The 19,624-nt window shown below is 50.5% G+C and overlaps 1 protein-coding gene across 5 annotated transcripts; it reads left to right on the top strand.

Moving 5' to 3' along the window:
- Positions 1-55: 55 nt before the first annotated feature.
- Positions 56-18,849, top strand: AFMID (arylformamidase). Of its 5 annotated transcripts, XM_034640990.1 has the most exons (12): positions 56-220; positions 2,046-2,136; positions 12,257-12,361; positions 12,449-12,497; positions 13,553-13,638; positions 13,716-13,806; positions 13,987-14,084; positions 14,350-14,428; positions 14,537-14,678; positions 14,874-14,978; positions 17,490-17,549; positions 17,675-18,849. In XM_034640990.1, the coding sequence occupies exons 1-11, from the start codon at positions 161-163 to the stop codon at positions 17,520-17,522; spliced, it is 939 nt and encodes a 312-aa protein (XP_034496881.1). In that variant the 5' UTR covers positions 56-160; the 3' UTR covers positions 17,523-17,549; positions 17,675-18,849. The 5 variants fall into 5 exon arrangements, with proteins under 5 accessions (XP_034496881.1, XP_019654318.2, XP_011222136.2 ...); XM_019798759.2 differs by having other exon boundaries at positions 57-220; positions 12,479-12,497; positions 17,490-18,849; XM_011223834.3 differs by having other exon boundaries at positions 59-220; positions 17,490-18,849.
- The last annotated feature ends 775 nt before the right edge of the window (positions 18,850-19,624 follow it).

A 19,624-nucleotide genomic window follows, 5' to 3' on the forward strand; every position in this document is an offset into this window, starting at 1 on the left:
CAGCGTGCGGCCGCGGGCCGGCGGGAGATTTGGCCGCAGCCCGCCCCTCGTGGGCGGCCCCGGGGACACGGCGGGCTCGCGTCATCAGGACGGCTGGCCCCGTCCTGGCCGCAGCATATAAAAGGCCGGGGCGCGCCTTCTGGCCGTACGTGGAGGGACGATGGAGGTCCGTGGCCGAGGTCCCCGAGGCGAGGCTCCCTGGAAGAAGCTATCTAAAGAGGTAGGCGGATCGCAGGGGGCGGCCGGGGCCGAGCGGTGCAGCGCGGAGGTTAGCGGCAGTTCCAGGAGGGGAGTCTAGGAGCGCGTAGACCGACCGCTCTCGAGGGCGCGGCCCCGAAAGCTTAGCGCCCTGACGTAGTTCGCTTCTGGCCACAGGCAGGCTTCGGTGAGCCTGGTTTTAAGGGTAGAGAAAAGTTCCCACTTTTCACAGTTCCCGACCTTGACCTGAGCTTCCACAATGCCGATGGAGGATGTGCCCGATGGTGAGGGTGCAGAAAGGCTGCTGTTTACTGGACCCTGATCGCGAGGGCTAGAAACCACACAAAGCCCTTAATATGACTACCACTCAGCTATAATTTCTTAACTAGTTTCCCTGCATTTCAGGCAGTGTTCTGGGGTTTTTGGGGTTTTCCCCCCGAGATTCTCAGAGAATCATAAGTTACGCATACTGCCACCAAGAAATCCCATTCTCTGTCTCTCTGTCACATACACACAACGCACACACGTGTGCACACACACCCCGGCAACACCAGAGGACTCTCAGAAACCCACTGCGTTATTGTTATCATACCTACCAACCTACCAACAGTGAAGATGATGATCTCACTCACAGTGGGTGTCAGGATGGCTGTAAATGTCCTACAGACACGGATCTACGGATCTAAAGAATGCTGGCCAAGAATCTCGTTCAACGGGAGGAGGCAGTAACCCACATTTGAATGGTTAGTTTTACTTCATTTACATGCCTTATGTCCTCAACCTTGTGAGGCTACTCTTAGGCTCAATATAGAGATGTGGGCTGAGACCCAGAGACTGTAAGTGAGTTGCCCCGAGTAAAACAGCCTCGAAGTGTTGGAGCTTGGATGGCACTCAACCCATTAGACTCCAGAGCCCAAGACCCTTCCACGAAGCCACTCCATCTTCAAATTTCCCATTTTAGGCTTCACTCCTTCTCCTTGCCTTTGAGCTCTTCCTCCAAAATCTGGTTCCTTGTTGCTCTCTACATTAAGCCTGTGCATCTTAGCCTGACATCTGAGACCGTCTCCCCCAGTCTCGGCCTTACCTCTGTGTCTCAGCAGTCTGGCCCATCAGCATTTCCAAACTGACCTTTGATTCCTCTCTCCTCACCTGTTTCTTTGCTGTGACTTCTGCAAACAGAATCCTGCCCCCTCAGCGGCGCCTGGGAGGCTCAGTCAGGTGAGCTTCCGACTCTTGGTTTCGGCTCAGGTCATGATCTCAAGGTTGTGGGTTCGAGCCGGGTGTCCAGCTCCACTCTGACTGCAGGGGATCTGCTCTGGATTCTCTCCCACTCCCTCTGCCCCTCCCCCTGCTTGTGTGCTCTCTTGCTCTTTCTCACTCTCTCTCTGTCTAAAAATAAATCTAAAAAAAAAAAAAAGAATCATGCCTCTTCAGAGAAGATCAGCTCCACGTCACTTCCTCTGCAGTGACCCCCCCCCCAGCTCCCTGGACTCCACCAGTAGGAGTGGTGCCCACAGTGGCATTAAGCAGGACACGTTTATGGGACCTCATCTCCCTTTTAAGGCTGGCCACTATTTAAAGCATGACTGTCTCTCTAGACCAGGAGCCTGAGAGCACCTGCGATGTTCATTGTATCTGAAGTACCTAATTAATTGTTGTGGGGGGGTGGGGGGCGGGTTACCAGGCTGGAGACTGGAGGGGCTGAAGGAAGCTCAGGGCATCTGTAAAGCCTGAGATATTGGGGAGGGGGCTTCTCAAGGCAGAGAGGAGCATCCAGACATTCGGAGGGGTGGGGGCACGGTGTGGAAAACAAAGGTCTTACGCAGCCTTCTGTCTGTGTTCCGTAGGAGCTGGAGAATCAGTACAGCCCCAGCAGATGGGTCATCCGACGGGGAGCCGAGGAGACCCTGAGGATGTACTCACGCATAGGAGAGGACGGTACTGGGGGCCCTCTCCATGGCTGCTGTGGGTGGTCTTTGGCAGGTGGCAGTGGCTCAGAATGCCGGGGGCAGGAGGAGGCTCTGGGGGCAATTCCCAAAGTCCAGGCACTGGGCAAGCCTCGTTGGCTGGGGCCCAGGCACCCAGGAGCCCTCGCTGCAGGATAGCTGGAGGCAGGAAACGCCCCATGGACCATGGTTCACCTCCTCTCCCACTTGGCCAACAATGCCAGTGCCCTTTAGGCCACGTGCCATGGCGGCACAGGGAGGTGGACTGAGAAACAGGAAGGCCTCCCATTTGGCCACTGAACATGCAACATTGATGTTATTTGTAAGAAGCAAAGAAGATATTTGTTTCTTTCAAGAAATCAGGGCTTGAGGGGCGCCTGGGTGGCACAGCGGTTAAGCGTCTGCCTTCGGCTCAGGGCGTGACCCCGGCATTATGGGATCAAGCCCCACATCAGGCTCCTCCGCTGTGAGCCTGCTTCTTCCTCTCCCACTCCCCCTGCTTGTGTTCCCTCTCTCGCTGGTTGTCTCTCTCTCTGTCGAATAAATAAATAAAATCTTAAAAAAAAAAAAAAAGAAATCAGGGCTTGGGGACCTATAATCTAGTGAAGAGGTCTCAAGGTGAATTCCCATTTCTGTCTTGGTCTCCAGAGTGTCATAGCACGATTTTAACACTCAGTGAAGCACTTGTGCGGGGTTGGGGAAGCAGGCTCCTTGGAGGAAGTGTGAGAAAGCAGCCAGCCTCTCCCCTCAGTAGGGAAAATTGGATGTTGGTAAATCCTTGTTTCAGCAGACCGAACAGAGCTCTCAGAGTTGGCGCTTCTCTAAAGTGAGATAGCCCAGCTAGAGGAACAGGCTAGTGGAGGCTCATTCCAGCACATACGCGTATCCTCCCTGCCCCGACAGAGAGTGGAGTTGAGTTGTGTCCTGGGCTTTTCAGAGTCTTAGAAAAGCTATTTTTAAAAGATTTTATTCATTTATTTGAGAGAGAGAAGAGCACAAGAGAGAGCACGAGCAGGGGGGAGGGGCAGAGGGAGAGGGAGAAGCAGGCTCCCCACTGAACAGGGAGCGCGACCTGGGGCTCGTTCCCAGGACCCTGGGATCATGACCCGAGCCAAAGGCAGACACCCAACTGACTGAGCCACCCAGGCGTCCCAAAAACCTATTCGTCTATCTTAATTGTCCTGAAGGAGAGAAGAGCTGTTCCCTTTGAGAAAGTGAGTCACTCATAAGGGGCAAGAGCTAAGAAGAGCGTGCTGCCCGTTGTCCTCCGAGACTCCCATCAGTGATGGCTGTCCATCCCGTGCACAGCTTTAAGCTCACATTCCCCTCACCTTCCTGCTCTCAGTGCTGTAGTTGGCCCAGAGGAGCCGCAGGGGCCCCTGACCCATTTCATGGATGCAGACCATGAGCCCAATCGCAGGGGGGCATTAGGGCCATGCCCATGCAGGGTTGGAGCCTGTTTCTATTTAAAATGTTGACATTCTGTTGGCCATGGACATTTAGCATTACTTTAGATTTAAAATATGTATGTATATGTAATGCATTTAAATATTATTTCTCTCTGGGGCGCATGGGGGGCTCAATTAGTTGAGTGTCCAACTCTTGATTTCAGCTCAGGTCTTGATCTCAGGGTCCTGGGTTCGGGCCTGGCTTTGGGCTCCATGCTGGGCATAGAACCTACTTTAAAAAAAACTTTTTTTTTTTAAATTAAATATTATTTATCTTTGTGTTGATCCGCTTGATCTGCCATAACAAAAGGCTCTAGAATGGGTGGCTTAAAAAAACAGGAGTCTATTTCTCACAGTTCTGGAGGCTGGGAAGTCCAAGACCAAGGTGCTGGCCAATTTGGTTCCCTGGTGAGAGACTTCTTTCTGGCTTGCAGACAACTGCCTTGCCCATGTGTCCTCTTGTGGCAGAGAGAGGGAGAGAGTGAGCGAGCGAGAGCTCTGGTCGTTCTAATCCCATAATAGGGGCTCCACCCTCATGACCCCATCCAAACCTAATTACCTCCCAAAGGTGCCACCTCCAATACCATCTCATTAGGGGGCAGCACTTCAACATAGGAATGTTGGGGGACACAAACCTGCAGCCCCAAACAATCTTCATTACTGAGCTTTTTGTGCCGACCGCCCCCCCAATGTTGGGCCCAAAGCAAGTGCCTCCTTCACCTCACCCTGCTTGATGGGGTTAAATAACCTACCCCAGCTCATGCAACTCGTGATGGTGGCCCCCTCCCCGAGCTGAACGGAGCAGGCTGACGGGGTGAGGCCGGTCAGGCGGCATCAGTGAGTGAGCACCGGCCCGGCCTTTCCTGGAAGAGCCCCCCAGACCTCATCAGTGCTGCCTGCGGACTCGAGGATTGCCCCAGAATCAAACTCACAGGGGGCGGCAAAGGGACACAAAGTGCAAATAATGAAAAATAATCTCCTGCCAAGCCAGAAAGCCTCTCCACAAAGGACAGAGAGAGAAAGAAAACATGTTATTGTCGAGTAAGGATTAAGCCAAACTGTGATGTGCACCACAGGCAAGCCGCTAGGGACCTGAGAGAAACGTCACCCTTTTACACAGGCAGGCATACACCCCATCGCAGAACAGATACAACCGTTCTCAAGATAAATGATACCTGTGCTCAAACAAGAGAGCCCGACAGAGCCACACTCGTTCCTCCACACCTGGTAATTAGCGAGGCCACCTGTACTTGCTACTTGTCTTTCTCCAGAGGAAAAAGAAAACTTCCCGTCTCTTCACGACAAGAGGTAGTTTTGTAACTTGGGAGCCAGACCCCTGAAGTTAGGCTCCTGCCCACCCACGGAATCTGGGGGGTAGGGGTGCTGGCTTCCTTGATGACTACATTTCAAAGAGATGGCTCCCCCAGTCCTGGAGGAAAACATTCCTAGTTTGTATAACTGGCAAGAGACTCCTTTAGCTTTTACAAATATTTACATACACCTCAAAGGGGTAGAGAAAGGATTTACAATGAGTTTCCCAAAATAAATGCTCTAAGAAAAGGGAAGGAGGAAGCTCACACAGGGACTGCTGAGTGAGCATGGGCAGAGAGCAGAGGGGGGCTGGGAGGGGCAGGTTTTCAGAGCTATTTCGTCCCTCAGTAGTTTTAAACTTGTTTTACCAAACTCTTAGGACCGATATATTGTATACTAAATGGAGGATGGGTGGATGCATGGATGGGTGGATGCATGGATGGATGAATAGGTAGATAGGTAGGTAGAGAGAGAGATAGGTGGGTAGGTAGGTACGTAGAAATATGTGGTCTGAACCTGTCTGGGCGCCCTGCCTCTGGGAGCTTCCTGCAGCATCCATGTCCCCCAAACCACGCCCCTTCTCCAGGAGGACCAATCACCAGTGAGGTGGGTGGAGCCTCGTGATTGACAGTAGGGACCAGGTCTCCGAGGCAGGCTCAGATCTTGGGCTTTTTCCTCTCTACCAGAAAAGTGAGGCACAAAAGATACAAGCCCCAATTTTGTTGACTGAGCTACAGTACACATAACAAAATGTGCCACTTTAACCACTTTAAAGTGCACCATTCAGTCGTACTGAGAACGTTCACGTGTCGCGCAGCCACCGACCACGACCACCGCTACCTAGTTCCAGATCATTTTCCTCATCCCAGAAGGAGACCTCCTCCCGTGAAGCAGTCACTACCAGTTTCTCCCCTCCCGCTGCTTTCCGTCTCTACCTATTCTGGACATTTCGTATGAATGGAATCATGCACGTGTGGCCTTTAGCATCTGGCTTCTCCTTGGCATGCGGTTTTGGAGGTCCGTCCCTGTTGTCTGATACCTGTCGCTGCTTCATGCCTTCCTCGTGTGGACACACCACATTTGGTTTGTCCTTTCCTCCACCGACAGACATTCGGACTGTCTCCACCTTTTGGCCATTGTGACTAGGGCTGCTCCTGTACAAGTTTTTGTTTGAAAGCTCCGATTTCTTATTTTTTAGTCCAACAGACAGAGCCGTTCTATGAAACTGCATACATTCTAAATGCTGATTTCGCTTTGCCTACTTAGCTCATCACAGACCAGTAGCAAACAGGGTGAGGCTCCCAGTACCCACGCACCACACATAAGTACCCCTGCTCTGCACCATCCTGGCGCTTTTAGGTAACAATTGTTATTACAAAAGGAACATATGCCTACTAAAAGGGATTTTAAAAGTAAAAACATCCATAATTCCACCACCTATTGTTAACTAGAGGGTGGCTGATGGGACCCTGCCTTCTCTTAAACTCCTGCCAAGGTATGTAACACACCCTTGGTCTTCAGCCTGCTGGGACTGTCTGGTCTCCTTTTGCCCCGTGCTTGCGTAAGTCTCTAGGGGCTCTGGCCACCACTGCCCCTACTTCCTGACACATGCTCAGGATGAGTCCACGGACTTGGTGTTTCTGTCTGTAACAGTTTGGACACTTTTGGTTGCAAATAATAGACATTCAATTTTTGCAAGATCAAAAAAGGAAGTTTTAATACGGTTTATTCATTCAAGCCCTCCTGTGGTTCCTGCCCTGGGGTGCAGGGACTGGAGGGCTGGTGGTATTCACACTTGGGGGGAGGCTGCAGCCCCTGCACCCAGCTACCCTCTACCAACCACTGAGCCGACTCCTGCAGAGAGGCAGTCCCTGTTTCTCAGGGTCACCTGAGTTTTTTAATGTCTGAGGGAGACGTGTGCATGATAGGGAGCATCTACAGCTGCTTGGTCTGAATTGCTCTTCAATTTGGAACATGAATTTCATGGTCTTTTTCTTAGTTCTGGCACACAATGAGTCCCGTTGGTCCACGTATGCCTTCAAGAACTCTTGGGAAAAACAAATGGCTTTCTTTTGATGAACCCACTCTGCCAATGCGTTTGTCAGGCACAACCCTCTTCACACTGTGCTGCTGGGAGGGTAGTTGGCAGAGCCCCAGGGAGGGCAGCAGGCAGCGGACTCACAACGACCAAGCTCCCGATCCAGGAATCCCGCTGCATTCCTTCAGACCCTGGCACACAGTGGGACGTGTATATAGGGCTGGTCGACGCAGGATTGTTTGGGTTGCCTCTCAGCAGAGGAGTGCTTCACTGTGGGCTGATCCCTTCGGGGAATATTTACAGGGTGCCTGGCAAGTGCAGGTCACTCATTTTGTGCATGGGATAGATCAGTGAGCAAAACAGAAAACCCCCGCCCGTGTGCCACTGTGAATCTCCTTTTTCTCTCCTTATTTTATTATTGAAGGATAGTCAACATACGATGATATGGTTTCGGGTGTACAGCCTAGTGATTCCACAGCTCTGTACATGACTCAGTGCTCATCATGAGAATAGTCGCCATCTGTCACCATCCAACGTTATCACAATGCCATTGACTGAATGCTCTATGCTGTCCTTTGTTGTGCTTCTTAACGGGCCAAGGGGAAGATGATAGGCCATGAACTGGAGACAGAAGTAATCATCATAGTCTGCTAGAAGGGGCAAGGGCTCTGGAAGATACGGAGCGGGTGAAGGGGATGATAGGTGGTGGGTGGGAGGGTGGTCAGGGTCAGCCCTTAGAGGAAGGGGAGCAGGGGGAGAGTCGATATTGTAGAGCCCCAGGACTTTGGGGTGGTGTGTGAGCCATTCTGGACTGAATCTTTGTGTCCTCCCCAAATTCCCATGTTGAAGCCTTTGCCCTCTGGTGTGGTTCTATTTACAGATGGGGCTCTAAGGGGGTAAGTAAAGTTAAATGAGGTCAGAAGGGTGGGGTCTTGACCCGGCTGGATTCTTAGAAGAGACCCCTGAGAGCTTGCCTCCCCAGAGAGGGAGAGAGGGCCACAGGCTCACAAGGAAGAGGTGTGTATGTGTGCAGTGAGGAGATGTGGGCCCTCCGCGGACACCAGCCTGGCTGGCACCCTGATCGAGGCCTCCCAGGCCCCAGAACTGTGAGAAGTCAAGGTCTACAGCTTAAACCCCACACTCTATAGTATTTCGGCACAGGAGCCAGAGCCAACTAAGACAGGAGCCCTGGATGGATTTGAGCCTTCGAAAGAGCGAAAGGGCGGGTGTGCCGGTCGCTGGCACTGACCTGTAACTGGGGGCATTTGGTGGAAGTGGGAGAATTTCCTGATGATGGGATGTGGTTTGTTTGGCCTAAACAACTGGTGTAACTGGTTACGTGACTGGTCACATGGATTAACATGCAGCCATAGGATGGAATATTAAGAATGGTCTTTAGGGTCGCCTGGATGGCTCAGGTATTTGGGTAGCTCAGGTCATGATCTCAGGGTGGTGGGATTGAGCCCCGAGTCAGGCTCCATGCTCAGTGGGAAGTCTGCTGGAGATTCTTTCTCTCCCTCTCTCCATCTGCCTCTCTCCCACCACTCATGCGCTGTCTCTCTTTCTCTAAAATAAATAAGTAAATCTAAAAAAAGGGGTCTTTAAAAAGAGAAAGAACAAGGAAGCTATGTGCTAATTGGGAAAACTCTCTAGGAAGTATTAAGTGAAATAGGCAGGCCAGAAATGTATTTAATATGCTCCCATTTGGATGAAGATTGGGATGGTCTGCCTCCATATTAATAGTGAAAGTCACCATGGCTGGGGGTAGGGGAAGTGGGTGGTGAGAGATGGAGAGGCAACATTTCACTGAAAAGCCTTTCGTGTGTTGTTTAACCACACACACATATTGTTTCTCTGTAAGAAAAATGAATGGCATTCGTGTATTTCTTAAATTAATGTTCATAACCGAGTTAGCTCGTAATTGTCACAGATTAATTCCCCTCTAAACATTTAAACACAATTTATACAATGCGATTGCATTCTTTTTTTTAAAGATTTGTTTATTTACTTATTTAGAGAGAGAGTGTGTGCACAAGTTGGTGGGGGAGTGGAGGGGGAGGGAGAGAAAATCCTCAAGCTGACGCCCTGCTGTGTGGAGAGCCCCAGGAGGGGCTCCATCCCATGACCTCAGCCAAAATCAAGAGTCCGCCAATCAGCTGACTGAGCCACCCAGACGCCCCTCCTGGTTACATTCTTAATAAACACTTCAAATTTTTAAAAAAGATTTATTTATTTATTTATTTATTTATTTGGGGAGGGGCGCAGAGGGAGAGGAAGAGTAAGAATCTCAAGCAGACTCCCTACTGAGTGGGGTGCTCAGCACGGGGCTCAATCCCATGACCCTGAGATCATGACCTGAGCTGAAATCAAGAGTCAGATGCTTAACCAACTGAGCCACTCAGGCGCCCCTAAACACTTCAGATTATAATCACAAATGCCGTATGTTTGATTCACTGAATGTCTCTAATAGATGCGTCTGTTGAGCACATCCTGCAGAGTGGTCTGTGCCCAGTGCAGCTCATGGACACACGGGGAGCCTGTTTTGTTCTGGTCATTAGACCTTTGCAGGAGTCCCACATCAGGCCCTCTGAGCAGTTGGTCGCTTGAAGCATTAGGAGATGGGAAGCCTCCCCCGACTCCTCCACAGGAGAGGGAGTGGGGACCCACAGCACACAGCATGGCACATCTCTCTCCCAAGAAAACTTTCCTTCTCCTTTCCCCTCACTCCAAGACTGGGTGGGGGGGTAGTCAGTAGACATGGTCAGTGATGGCAAAACTGTTTTTGCAACCACGTTGCCTGTCCTGCAAAGGCAGCCTGGTCCCTGGTTTTGGCATGGGGGAAACCGGGCATCTACCATCATTTTTGTTGCTCTTGGCCTTGAGCAATCCAGCTGAAATGCAGACAGCCTTTTTAACCGTTTACGCACACTTGCCTAACACACTTTCTACAACCTATCTGCATGTACTGAGTTTCCCCCCTTCTGGAGTTGCAGGATCATCCCGCCCAGAGGAGCAGTTTTCCTTTTGGGCCCACCGCCGTGGCCACCAAGGTAGGGGACCTGCACACCTCTGGGGATGTGGACCCCAAGTTCATGTCTCTCCCCACCAGTTTCAGTATCAGAAGGACCACACTGATCATGCCAAGTGCTGTTTAGGCCACCTGTTTTGCTCTTTACATCATGAAATACTCATCCATTTCCTTTTTGATTAGTGTGTTTGGGGTCCTATTTGTGCAATCTTTGTCTATCCGAAGATCATGAAGATCTCTTCTCTTTTCCAGGAGCTCTCTTGTCCTCTCTTTCACATGTAGATAGTCTGTTGGGAACTGATCTGGTGTGGTGTGAGGTAGGGATCAAGAAACTTTTTTTCTTGGGGCACCTGGGTGGTGCAGTCGTTAAGCATCTGCCTTCAGCCCAGGGCGTGATCCCAGCGTTCTGGGATCGAGCCCCACATCAGGCTCCTCCTCTGGGAGCCTGTTTCTTCCTCTCCCACTCCCCCTGCTTGTGTTCCCTCTCTGACTGGCTGTCTCTCTCTGTCAGATAAATAAATAAAATCTTTTTAAAAAAAAAGAAACTTTTTTTCTTTTTCATTTGGGTATTCAGTGGACCCAGCAGTTATTTATCACACAATTTTCTTTTTTTTAAGATTTTTTAAATTTATTCATTTGAGATAGAGACAGAGAGAGCATGAGCAGGGGAGAGGGAGAAGCAGACTCCCCACTGAGCCGGGAGTCTGACTCAGGGCTCGATCTGAGGACCCGGAGATCATGACTTGAGCAGAAGGCAGATGCTTAACCAACTGAGCCACCAAGGGGCCCCTATCACACACTTTTCTTTAAATTGTTTACTACCTACCAGGCCCTGGGTGTACAGAGGCGAGCAAAGCAAAGCCCTTGTCTTCACGGTGAAGGCAACAGACAGACAGGGTACAAGGCGAACAATATATCAAGGGCGGTGAATGCCAGGCTACATGATAAAGCCAAAAAGAGGGATAGGCCATAATGTATTTGAGCAGCCTTCTATTATTACGGGTCACTCAGGCTGTGTCTGGAGTTTTGCTATTATAAATAGCATTACTGTGGGCATCTTTAAAACAAGTCTTTGGGGGGCGCCTAGGTGGCTCCGTCAGTGAAGTGTCTGCCTTTGGCTCAGGTCATGATCTCCGGGTCCTGGGATCGAGCCCCGTGTCGTCGGGCTCCCTGCTCAGTGGGGAGTCTGCTTCTCCCTCTGCCTCTGCCCACTGCTCCCTGACCCCGCTCATGCTTCTTCTCTAGCTCAAATAAATAAATAAAATCTTTAAAAAAAACAAACGAACACAAGTCTTTGGGACTATTTCTGATTATTTCCTTATAAAAACTGTGTGGACAAGGACTTAGGCATCAAGGAGTATGATCTTCTTGGCCTTTGATATGTATTTCCAACCCGCCCTTCAGAAGAGCCTGCCAATTTATACTCTTCAGCACCCAGTGTTGGAGGGAGCTAAGCTGCCTGCATTTCACTGATTTGGGGGGGAGCACTTGGGGGACAGCGTGAACATACAGACTCCCCTTTCACCCCACCCTATTTCCCTAACAGTGCCCTTGCTCCTTTCTTCCCACCCAAATCTTAGCCAGTTTTCACATCATTCTGATCTCTCCCCATCTGGCACTCAATTATATATTCATATTGTTTTGTTATCTGTTTATTTGACGTGAGTTTAAATATTTTGTTTATTTATTTTAGAGAGAGTGAGGGAGTGATCACACTTGAGCGGGGAGGCGCAGAGGGAGAGGGAGAAAGAATCTGAACCAGACTCTGCACTGAGCACAGAGCCCGACTCGGGGCTCGATCCCGCCACCGTGAGATCATGACCTGAGCCGAAACCAAGAGTCAGACGCTGATCCGGCTGAGCCACCCAGGCGCCCCTATTTGAAATGAGTTTATATCTGGCTGCCCTCGCAGGTGGTTTTTCCTTAGACTTGGACAAGTTTACGCTTCCTGGAGCATGAAGCTCCAGGTGTAACACACACAGGATGTAATGGAGTAGTGGACAGAGTGGGGCCCTTCAGAGCCGCGGCGCACTTCCGGGCTGACTCCGCGGTAGTATTGGTCCCGCTTGGATGGGCCAGTCTGGTGTCGTTGTAACTGCCCATGCGATGCTTCAGATCCCAGCACAGGTGACCATGAGGACTTGGGGAGGCATCGTTCACGCAAACACTGACGGCTGGAGCTGACCGGTCCTCCCAAAGGGGCTTTCAGCAGAAGGGTTTCTGCCTTAAACGAGATAGAAATTACTGCAGGTGGTGGTGATGTTGACTTGTCCGTCTCTCAAGACAGCCACCAAGAACGCCCGGGCCACCAGGAGGAGCCTGCTGCACGTCCCCTACGGGGATGGCGAAGGGGAGAAACTGGACATCTACTTTCCCGAGGAAGTGTCTGAAGGTAGGTGGCCGGCCGGGCGGTCCCGAGACAGAGCTCAGCTGGCCTGGTCGCCCGGGCTCAGCCCCCACACCTTTGTCTGTCTTACAGCCTCGCCTTTCTGTCTGTTCTTTCATGGAGGGTTTTGGCAGAGTGGAAGGTGAGTCGGGAGTCTGGATGAGCAGGGAGAAAGGAGATTCGTCTTGCCCTGGGGTATGAGTTTCCTGGCGCTGCTGTGACAGATGACTGCAAACTTGGTGGCTTATGACGGAAGCACGTTCTCTCCTGGTTCTGGAGGCCAGGAGGCTGAGATCGGGATGTGGGCAGGGCCTTGCTCCGTCCAGAGGCTCCAGGGGAGAACCTGCCCTCACCTCCTCTGGCGTCTGGGGACTCTAGGTTTTCGTTGGCTGTGGTCGCATCATTTCCGTCTCTGCCTCCATTCTCTCGGGGCTTCCTTGGTGTCTGTGTCTCAGATCTTCCCCCCGCCTTTCTCTCTTATAACGTCACCAGTTGTGGGATTGAGGTCCATCCTAAATCATGGATGACCTCACCTCAGGATCCCTAATGACAGCTGCAAGGACTCGATGGGCACATTCCCAGGTACTGAGGTTAGGATTTGGACCTATCTTTTGGGGGACACTATTCGACCCACTATACCCGGTGAGAAGCATGTTCAAGCTACTCTCAGTCAGAGAGAAACCACAGTGACTAACCTTCCCGGCCTGCTCGAGACTGAGGGGTTTCCCAGGAGGGAAACATGAGGCTTTCAGTGGGAGAGTCCCTGGGCAAACCAGGTCAGCTCGTCACCTGAAGAGGAGCAGTGGGGTATCTGAGATCTTCAAGGATGCTGTCGTTCCCAGGATCTCACTGAGGAGTTGCCTGCTCTGGGGTCTACCAGCCTTCAAGCACAGTCATCTTCATAGCTAGATTTATGGCACCTCTACGCTTTGTCATGCAAAGCTCTCTACCCATCTGCTCTTCACTTCCCCAAGAGAAAGTAGATGTCCCCATTTTCCAGATGAGGAAAGCAGACTTAGAGGTTAAATAAAGCCCCCAGGGTTTCGTAGCTAGCATGTGATAGAGTAAGGACAGTGCCTACCTTCTTCCTTATACTACACGGAACCAGAGAGAGCTGGAGCCCTGGGTGGACAGGACGTGGAAGCAGCTTGGTGGCCGAGATGCCTCCAGTTGTCACATCTTTGTCTCTTTCTGCAGTAAAGACACATCAGCCTTTATGGTCAACCCACTGACGGCACGGGGAGTGGCCGTGGTGATCGTGGCTTATGACCTTGCCCCCAAAGGTAATGAGGGTGGTCCTGCAGGTTTGAAGGCTGCTGGGCTTTGGAGGGGAGAGAGCCCTCCACGGATCCTGGCCCAGCTCCTGCTCTCCGTGCAGGTACTCTGGACCAGATGGTAGACCAAGTGACTCGGAGCATCGCATTTGTCCAGAAGCAGTATCCGTGCAATGAGTGGGTATCACTGCCGACTTTCCTTTTGTCAGACAATGTGGGAGGATGATGGAGTCAGCCCCTTGGACACTGCCCAGCTGCCCCCTCTGGCCTGTGGAACAGAAGGCAAATTGGGAGTCTTTGGTCGATGCATTTGGGAAACTGAAGGTGAATTTGGCTTTCTGCTCTGGCCCAACCCAGGGGAATTTACCTGTGTGGACACTCAGCAGGGGCCCACCTGGCTGCCATGATGCTCCTGGCCAAGTGGACCAAGCATGGAGTCACACCGAACCTCAAAGGTTTTCATGGGACTGTAGGTTTGGCTGGGCAGCTGCACCCTCCCCAGTTGGGCCTGAGGGTCTGCACCAGCTGCACAAAATCCCAAAAGCCACGGAAGGCTTGATCTGGGGGCTTTGCTTCCCCACCCCTACCCTGGTCTTGCCCCTTTGGCCCTGGCGGCTGGGCTGGCCCCATATTGCCCCCGCTCCACATGAGGCCCGCTCTGGGGGCGAGGCTTGGCCCTGCCTGCCAGCCTGGCCCTCTGACTGTTCTTCACCTGCACAGGCTTTTTCCTTGTCAGTGGGATCTATGACCTGGAGCCCGTCGTGTACACCACTCAGAACGCCCCTCTCCTCATGACCCTGTGAGTCATTTGTCCCCTCCTCCCCGAGCTGAGCGTGAGCCTACCAGGAGGGCCGGGGGTGAAGCTCAGGCTTTTCTCTGTCCTCACCCACACCTACCCCTGCATCAGGGAGGGTGCTCAGCAGAACAGCCCCCAGCTGCTCCTGGAGGCGGCCCTGATGCAGCCCTCGGATCCAGCCTGCCACGTGCTGGTGACGGTGGGCCAACACGACTCCCCTGAATTCCAGCGACAGTCCAGGGAATTTTATCAGGTACCCCCAGCACCCTGCCTCTGGCCAGAGGTTGAGGGTCCTGTGTTCTCATTATCTTCCTCTTTATTTCATCCAAAGGGCCCCCAAGACCATGAGCCACTTATTCAACAAATCCTCAGTGAGCGCCTGGTGTGGGGTGGCGCTCCCCCACCCTCCCCACCCGCTGCCTCACGCTCTGCTCCTTCTTCCACCCAGACACTGTGCCGAGGAGGGTGGAATGCCTCGTTTGAAGAAATCCGTGATGCGGATCACTTTGAAATCATTTGGAACCTAACCCAGCAGGACTCCATGCTCACCCAGGTGGGGCACCTCCTTTCACTGTGGAGAACGTGGGTCTCCCCTCAGCCCCTGCACTGGAGAGGTGGGGAGGTGGGGAGCACAGAGGAGCCACTTTACTGGATCTCTGGCCTCCGGGAGGCTGGGGTCCTGATGGTAGGAACTGAGTACCCCACTGACTTCCTGTACTTCACCTCCTTTTGAAAGAGCCCCAGGTGATCAGCAGAGTCTGTCCCTGTGCACACAGGTGGGAGCTGCGTGGGGCTTGGCGTGGGTGGGGAGAGGCACGGATTTGGCACAAGCAAAGTATTAGCCTGTGTGTGCGCACAAAGCCAAGCCCACGCCCTCTAGGAGGGGATGGATGGATTTGGTTCATCAATGTTCATTATAATTTTAACATAGAGAATCTTTTTAAAAATCAAACATGACTGGGGGCGCCCGGCTGGCTCAGTTGGTGGAGTGCATGACTCTTGATCTCAGGCTCGTTGGGTTTGTAGCCCCACGTTGGGTGTAAAGATGACTTAAAAATAAAATCTTTTTTTAAAAAATCAAATATTACCATTTTAGTGTGGAGAATTCTTTTAAAAGCCCAAGAATAGACCTGGGGAAATATCTGCCACAGATCTGGCAGAAAAAGAATTACCACTTCCGGTTTTTGGTTTTTGTTTTTTTTCTGGGAAAGTGGGCACGTCATTAGCTTCACTTTTTAATCAGCTCCCACCTCAGTGAGGCTTTTAGAGCGTTCAGTTTAAAATCACATAGTTACTATTCTTACTATATAAAGAGCACTTTCAAGTCAATAAGAACAGTTTTTATTTCTATTCCTAAATAGAAAAAATACACATGGCCAGTAAACATAGGGGAAGATTAAACTATACTAGTGGTCACAGAACTGTCACTGAAAAGGCCAGTCTTTCCCACCAGTCTTGGAGTATGTTCCAATAATAATTATGCCCCACCCTGCCAGAGAGTTTGGGAAGGGCTCCTGCCCGGTTCTGCCAGTGGGGCCACAGTCTGGTGACGGGGATCCAAACCCACGGGCCCAGTAATTCTGCAGCTTGGAGTTTCTCTTCAGGATAATCAAGAAATACACAAAGGTAGTCTTCCCAGCTTTATTAATATTCAAAACTTAGAAATCAGCCTACAGTGAGGTTAAATTATGACATAATCGGTAACAGAATGAAGTTTGTGAAAATTAGTTAGGATACATCAAATTGTTTCAGATGTGAGCGCAAAAGCACAAGAAAGAAGTGATCCAGCATATTCTCAGTTTAATAATACCTAGACATCTAGACCCTTGGAGACATAGGCATGCATGTGAAAAAAACAATTACCGGTGATGTGACAGGTGCATTTTAAAAATTGACTTCTGCATTTGCTAACATGAACATGTAATACTTTTTTTTTTTTTAACTGGGGGAAAAACAAACACCCATAAGTGGCATCTCTTGAAAAACCTAAGAAATACGTATTTTAGGTTTTGGGGGCCATACAGTCTCTGACACAGCTACCCAGCGCTGCCATTGTAGTACATACAGAAGCCGCCACGAGGATTCATAAATGCTGAACATGGCTGTGTGCCAATAAAACTTTATTTGTGCTGACATTTGAATCTTACATAATTTTTANTTTTTTTTTTTTTTAACTGGGGGAAAAACAAACACCCATAAGTGACATCTCTTGAAAAACCTAAGAAATATGTATTTTAGGTTTTGGGGGCCATACAGTCTCTGACACAGCTACCCAGCGCTGCCATTGTAGTACATACAGAAGCCGCCACAAGGATTCATAAATGCTGAACATGTGTGTGCCAATAAAACTTTATTTGTGCTGACATTTGAATCTTACATAATTTTTACACGTCAGGAAATAATATTCTGTTTCGATCTTTTTTCAACCATTTAAAAACGTAAAGCCAGGGGTGCCCTGCTGGCTCAGTCCATAAAGCGGGTGACTCTTTTTTTTTTTTTTAAGATTTTACTTATTTATTTGACAGAGAGAGGGACAGCCAGCCAGAGAGGGAACACAAGCAGGGGGAGTGGGAGAGGAAGAAGCAGGCTCCCAGCAGAGGAGCCTGACGCAGGGGCTCGATCCTAGGGCTCCAGGATCATGCCCTGAGCCGAAGGCAGACGCTTAACGACTGAGCCACTTAGGTGTAAAGCAGGCAACTCTTGATCTCGGGATCATGAGTTCAAGACCCACATTGGGTGTAGTGATTACTTAAAATTTGGCCCTGGAGGCTTTTCATTAATCAATTTTAATTAATTAATTAAAACCCCAATTAATTACATAAAAACGTAAAGCCATTCTTATCTCGTGGGTCAACAAAAGCGCATGTCGAGCCTGAGCTAAGTCTAGTATGGCTGGGGTCTTTATTTAGGACACTTCAAAGGACAGATGGGACTGGGCTGTCATTTTAAGTGACTGTTCTATGCTCAGGAACGCAGCCTGTTTCTTTCATCAGATCCCTCTCGAGACAGTCGCACAAGAGCCTGTCCAAATCTGGGGCTTCTGTGTCTTTTGTTCCTGCCGCAGATGATTTTGAGAACAATCCTCCGGGAGCACTGACAGCGCTGGAGTGTGCCCCCCCGCATGGTGAAGTTCTCCACAGACCCCACACCCTTCCCCTTCCTGCCAGCCTCTGCTCTCCCCGTGCCCAGGAGCGCCTCCGTTTGCTCGGAACACCACTAAAAATCTCTCTTTCTCTGGCCTGGATGGAGGGGTTCCAGGGAAGATCCAGCCCAGTCAACGCCGTGTGATGTCCAAGCCGCCTGGCCCCCTGCCTGCCAAGAAGACATGACAAAAATGACAGCCCCTGGCAATGTGGAGCCTTAGCTCCAGCTGAATGTTTGCTGACCTTTCCATAAGAGCTTCTCAAACCTGTCTGTTCTCTTTTATGGCATTCTTTGGACCACTCTGTCCTGTCCTGAGGCTGTCCCTGAGAGTCCTGGGACATAACCTCGGGGCTGGCCCCTTCTAGGACGGGACAATGACACCCACAGCCAGGACAAGATTCCTCTGCCCCCCACCCAGGGGTGTGTGCAATTCCCAAGCAGCCAGCTGTGCGCATCCCCCACCCTCCCCACCCCAGCCCCCTTCCCCCACTCTGAATAGCTAGCACTCCGAGTGTGCTGGAGCATAGCAAAAATGAAGAATGCTCAGACAGTCATCAGTCGGGGATGCGTACCTCCAAGCAGCCAGCAGCCGACCACTATGTAGCCTAAGAAAGAGACCTGTTGACCGGGTGGGAAATCCCCCGAACATATTGTTAGAGGACAAAAGCAAGATGCTCAGTGATACAATTTAGTACCATCTCAATGACTTTAAACAGAATACACCCACAAAAAGATGTTTTTCTCTGTGCGCCCACGTGTGCGCATGCAGGGGAAAGGCCCTGCAGGTTCCACACCTAACACTTCTGTTCCTCTCTCGAGTGGGAGGTGGGGGCTTTGTCTGTACTCTCTGACTCTCGGGCTAGGAAGGTAAGGAACACTTGAGCGTAGTACGAATCTGAAGTGCTAAGTTATTCAAAAAGCTTTCAGGATGCGGGCAAATCAGAATGACATTATAGACATAACTTGAATTTATTCCAAATCTTCAAAGGAAATGACTCACAAAGTGTAGGACCTCATCTAACATTTGTAACAAATTCCGAATGAGACACCTCCCAGCTGCTGGTGGGGAAACCCAAGCCTTCATCACACCTAGGTCGAGAATTGCCCCCGTTAAGGCGAAATGCCTTCAAGTAAGCAAAAACGCATTCTCCCCCTTGTGATCCTTTTTCATTTAAAAAAAAAAAAAAGATACATAAACGGGGCACTTGGGTGGCTCAGTTGGTTAAGCATCTGACTCTAGGTTTTGGCTCAGGTCACGCATGATCTCAGGGTCGTGAAATCCAGCCCTGAGTAGGGCTCCTCGCTCAGCCCTCTCCCTCCCCCTCTGTCTCCCTCTGTCCCTCTCCCTACTCTTGCACTCCATCCCTCTCTCTCAAATACATCTTTAAAAAAAAAAAAAAAAGGATACGGGGGCGCCTGGTTGGCTCAGTCTGTTAAGTATTTGCCTTCAGCCCAGGTCATGATCTCACGGTCCTGGGATCAAGCCCCACCTTGGGTTCCCTGCTCCTCTGGGGTCTGCTTCTCCCTCTGCCTGCCACTCCCCTTGCTTGTGGGCTCTCTCTCTCTCTCTGTCAAATAAATGAATATTGTAATTTAATCTACAACTTATATTAAATATACTGTGGACTGGGTAACTATTTTCATGGCTTTTTTAAAATGGCTCATGACTTCTCTTTTATTCAGGTATAATTAACATACAGCGTTCTGTTTCAGGTGTACAATGTAATGGCCCAGCAACTGTGCACACTGTTCAGTGTTCCTCTCGATAAGTGTGCCCTTAATCCCCTTTATCTCTTTCGCCCACCCCCCACCCACTTGCCCCCTAGCAACCACCAGTTTGTGCTCTGTATTAAAGAGACTGGCTTTTTCGTTTGTCTCTTTTTTTCCTCATTTGTTTTGTTTCTTAAACTCCACATACGAGTGAAATTATATGGTATTTCTCGTTCTCTGTCTGACTTACTTCACTTAGAATACCTTCTCGGTGCATCCGTGTTGTCACAAACGACAACATCTTGTCCTTTCTGTGGCTGAGTAGTGTTTCATTGCATATGTACA

This window comes from Ailuropoda melanoleuca, chromosome 13 (genome assembly GCF_002007445.2).
Source record: "Ailuropoda melanoleuca isolate Jingjing chromosome 13, ASM200744v2, whole genome shotgun sequence".
Lineage (NCBI taxonomy): Eukaryota > Metazoa > Chordata > Mammalia > Carnivora > Ursidae > Ailuropoda > Ailuropoda melanoleuca.

Excerpts from the sequence above, each read along its gene's own strand:
- AFMID (XM_034640990.1), top strand. The coding sequence starts at position 161 with ATGGAGGTCCGTGGCCGAGGTCCCCGAGGCGAGGCTCCCTGGAAGAAG. Across the intron at positions 2,137-12,256 it reads CTCACGCATAGGAGAGGACG|CCACCAAGAACGCCCGGGCC; the intron begins GTACTGGGGGCC and ends CTCTCAAGACAG. Across the intron at positions 14,979-17,489 it reads AGGACTCCATGCTCACCCAG|ATGATTTTGAGAACAATCCT; the intron begins GTGGGGCACCTC and ends TTCCTGCCGCAG.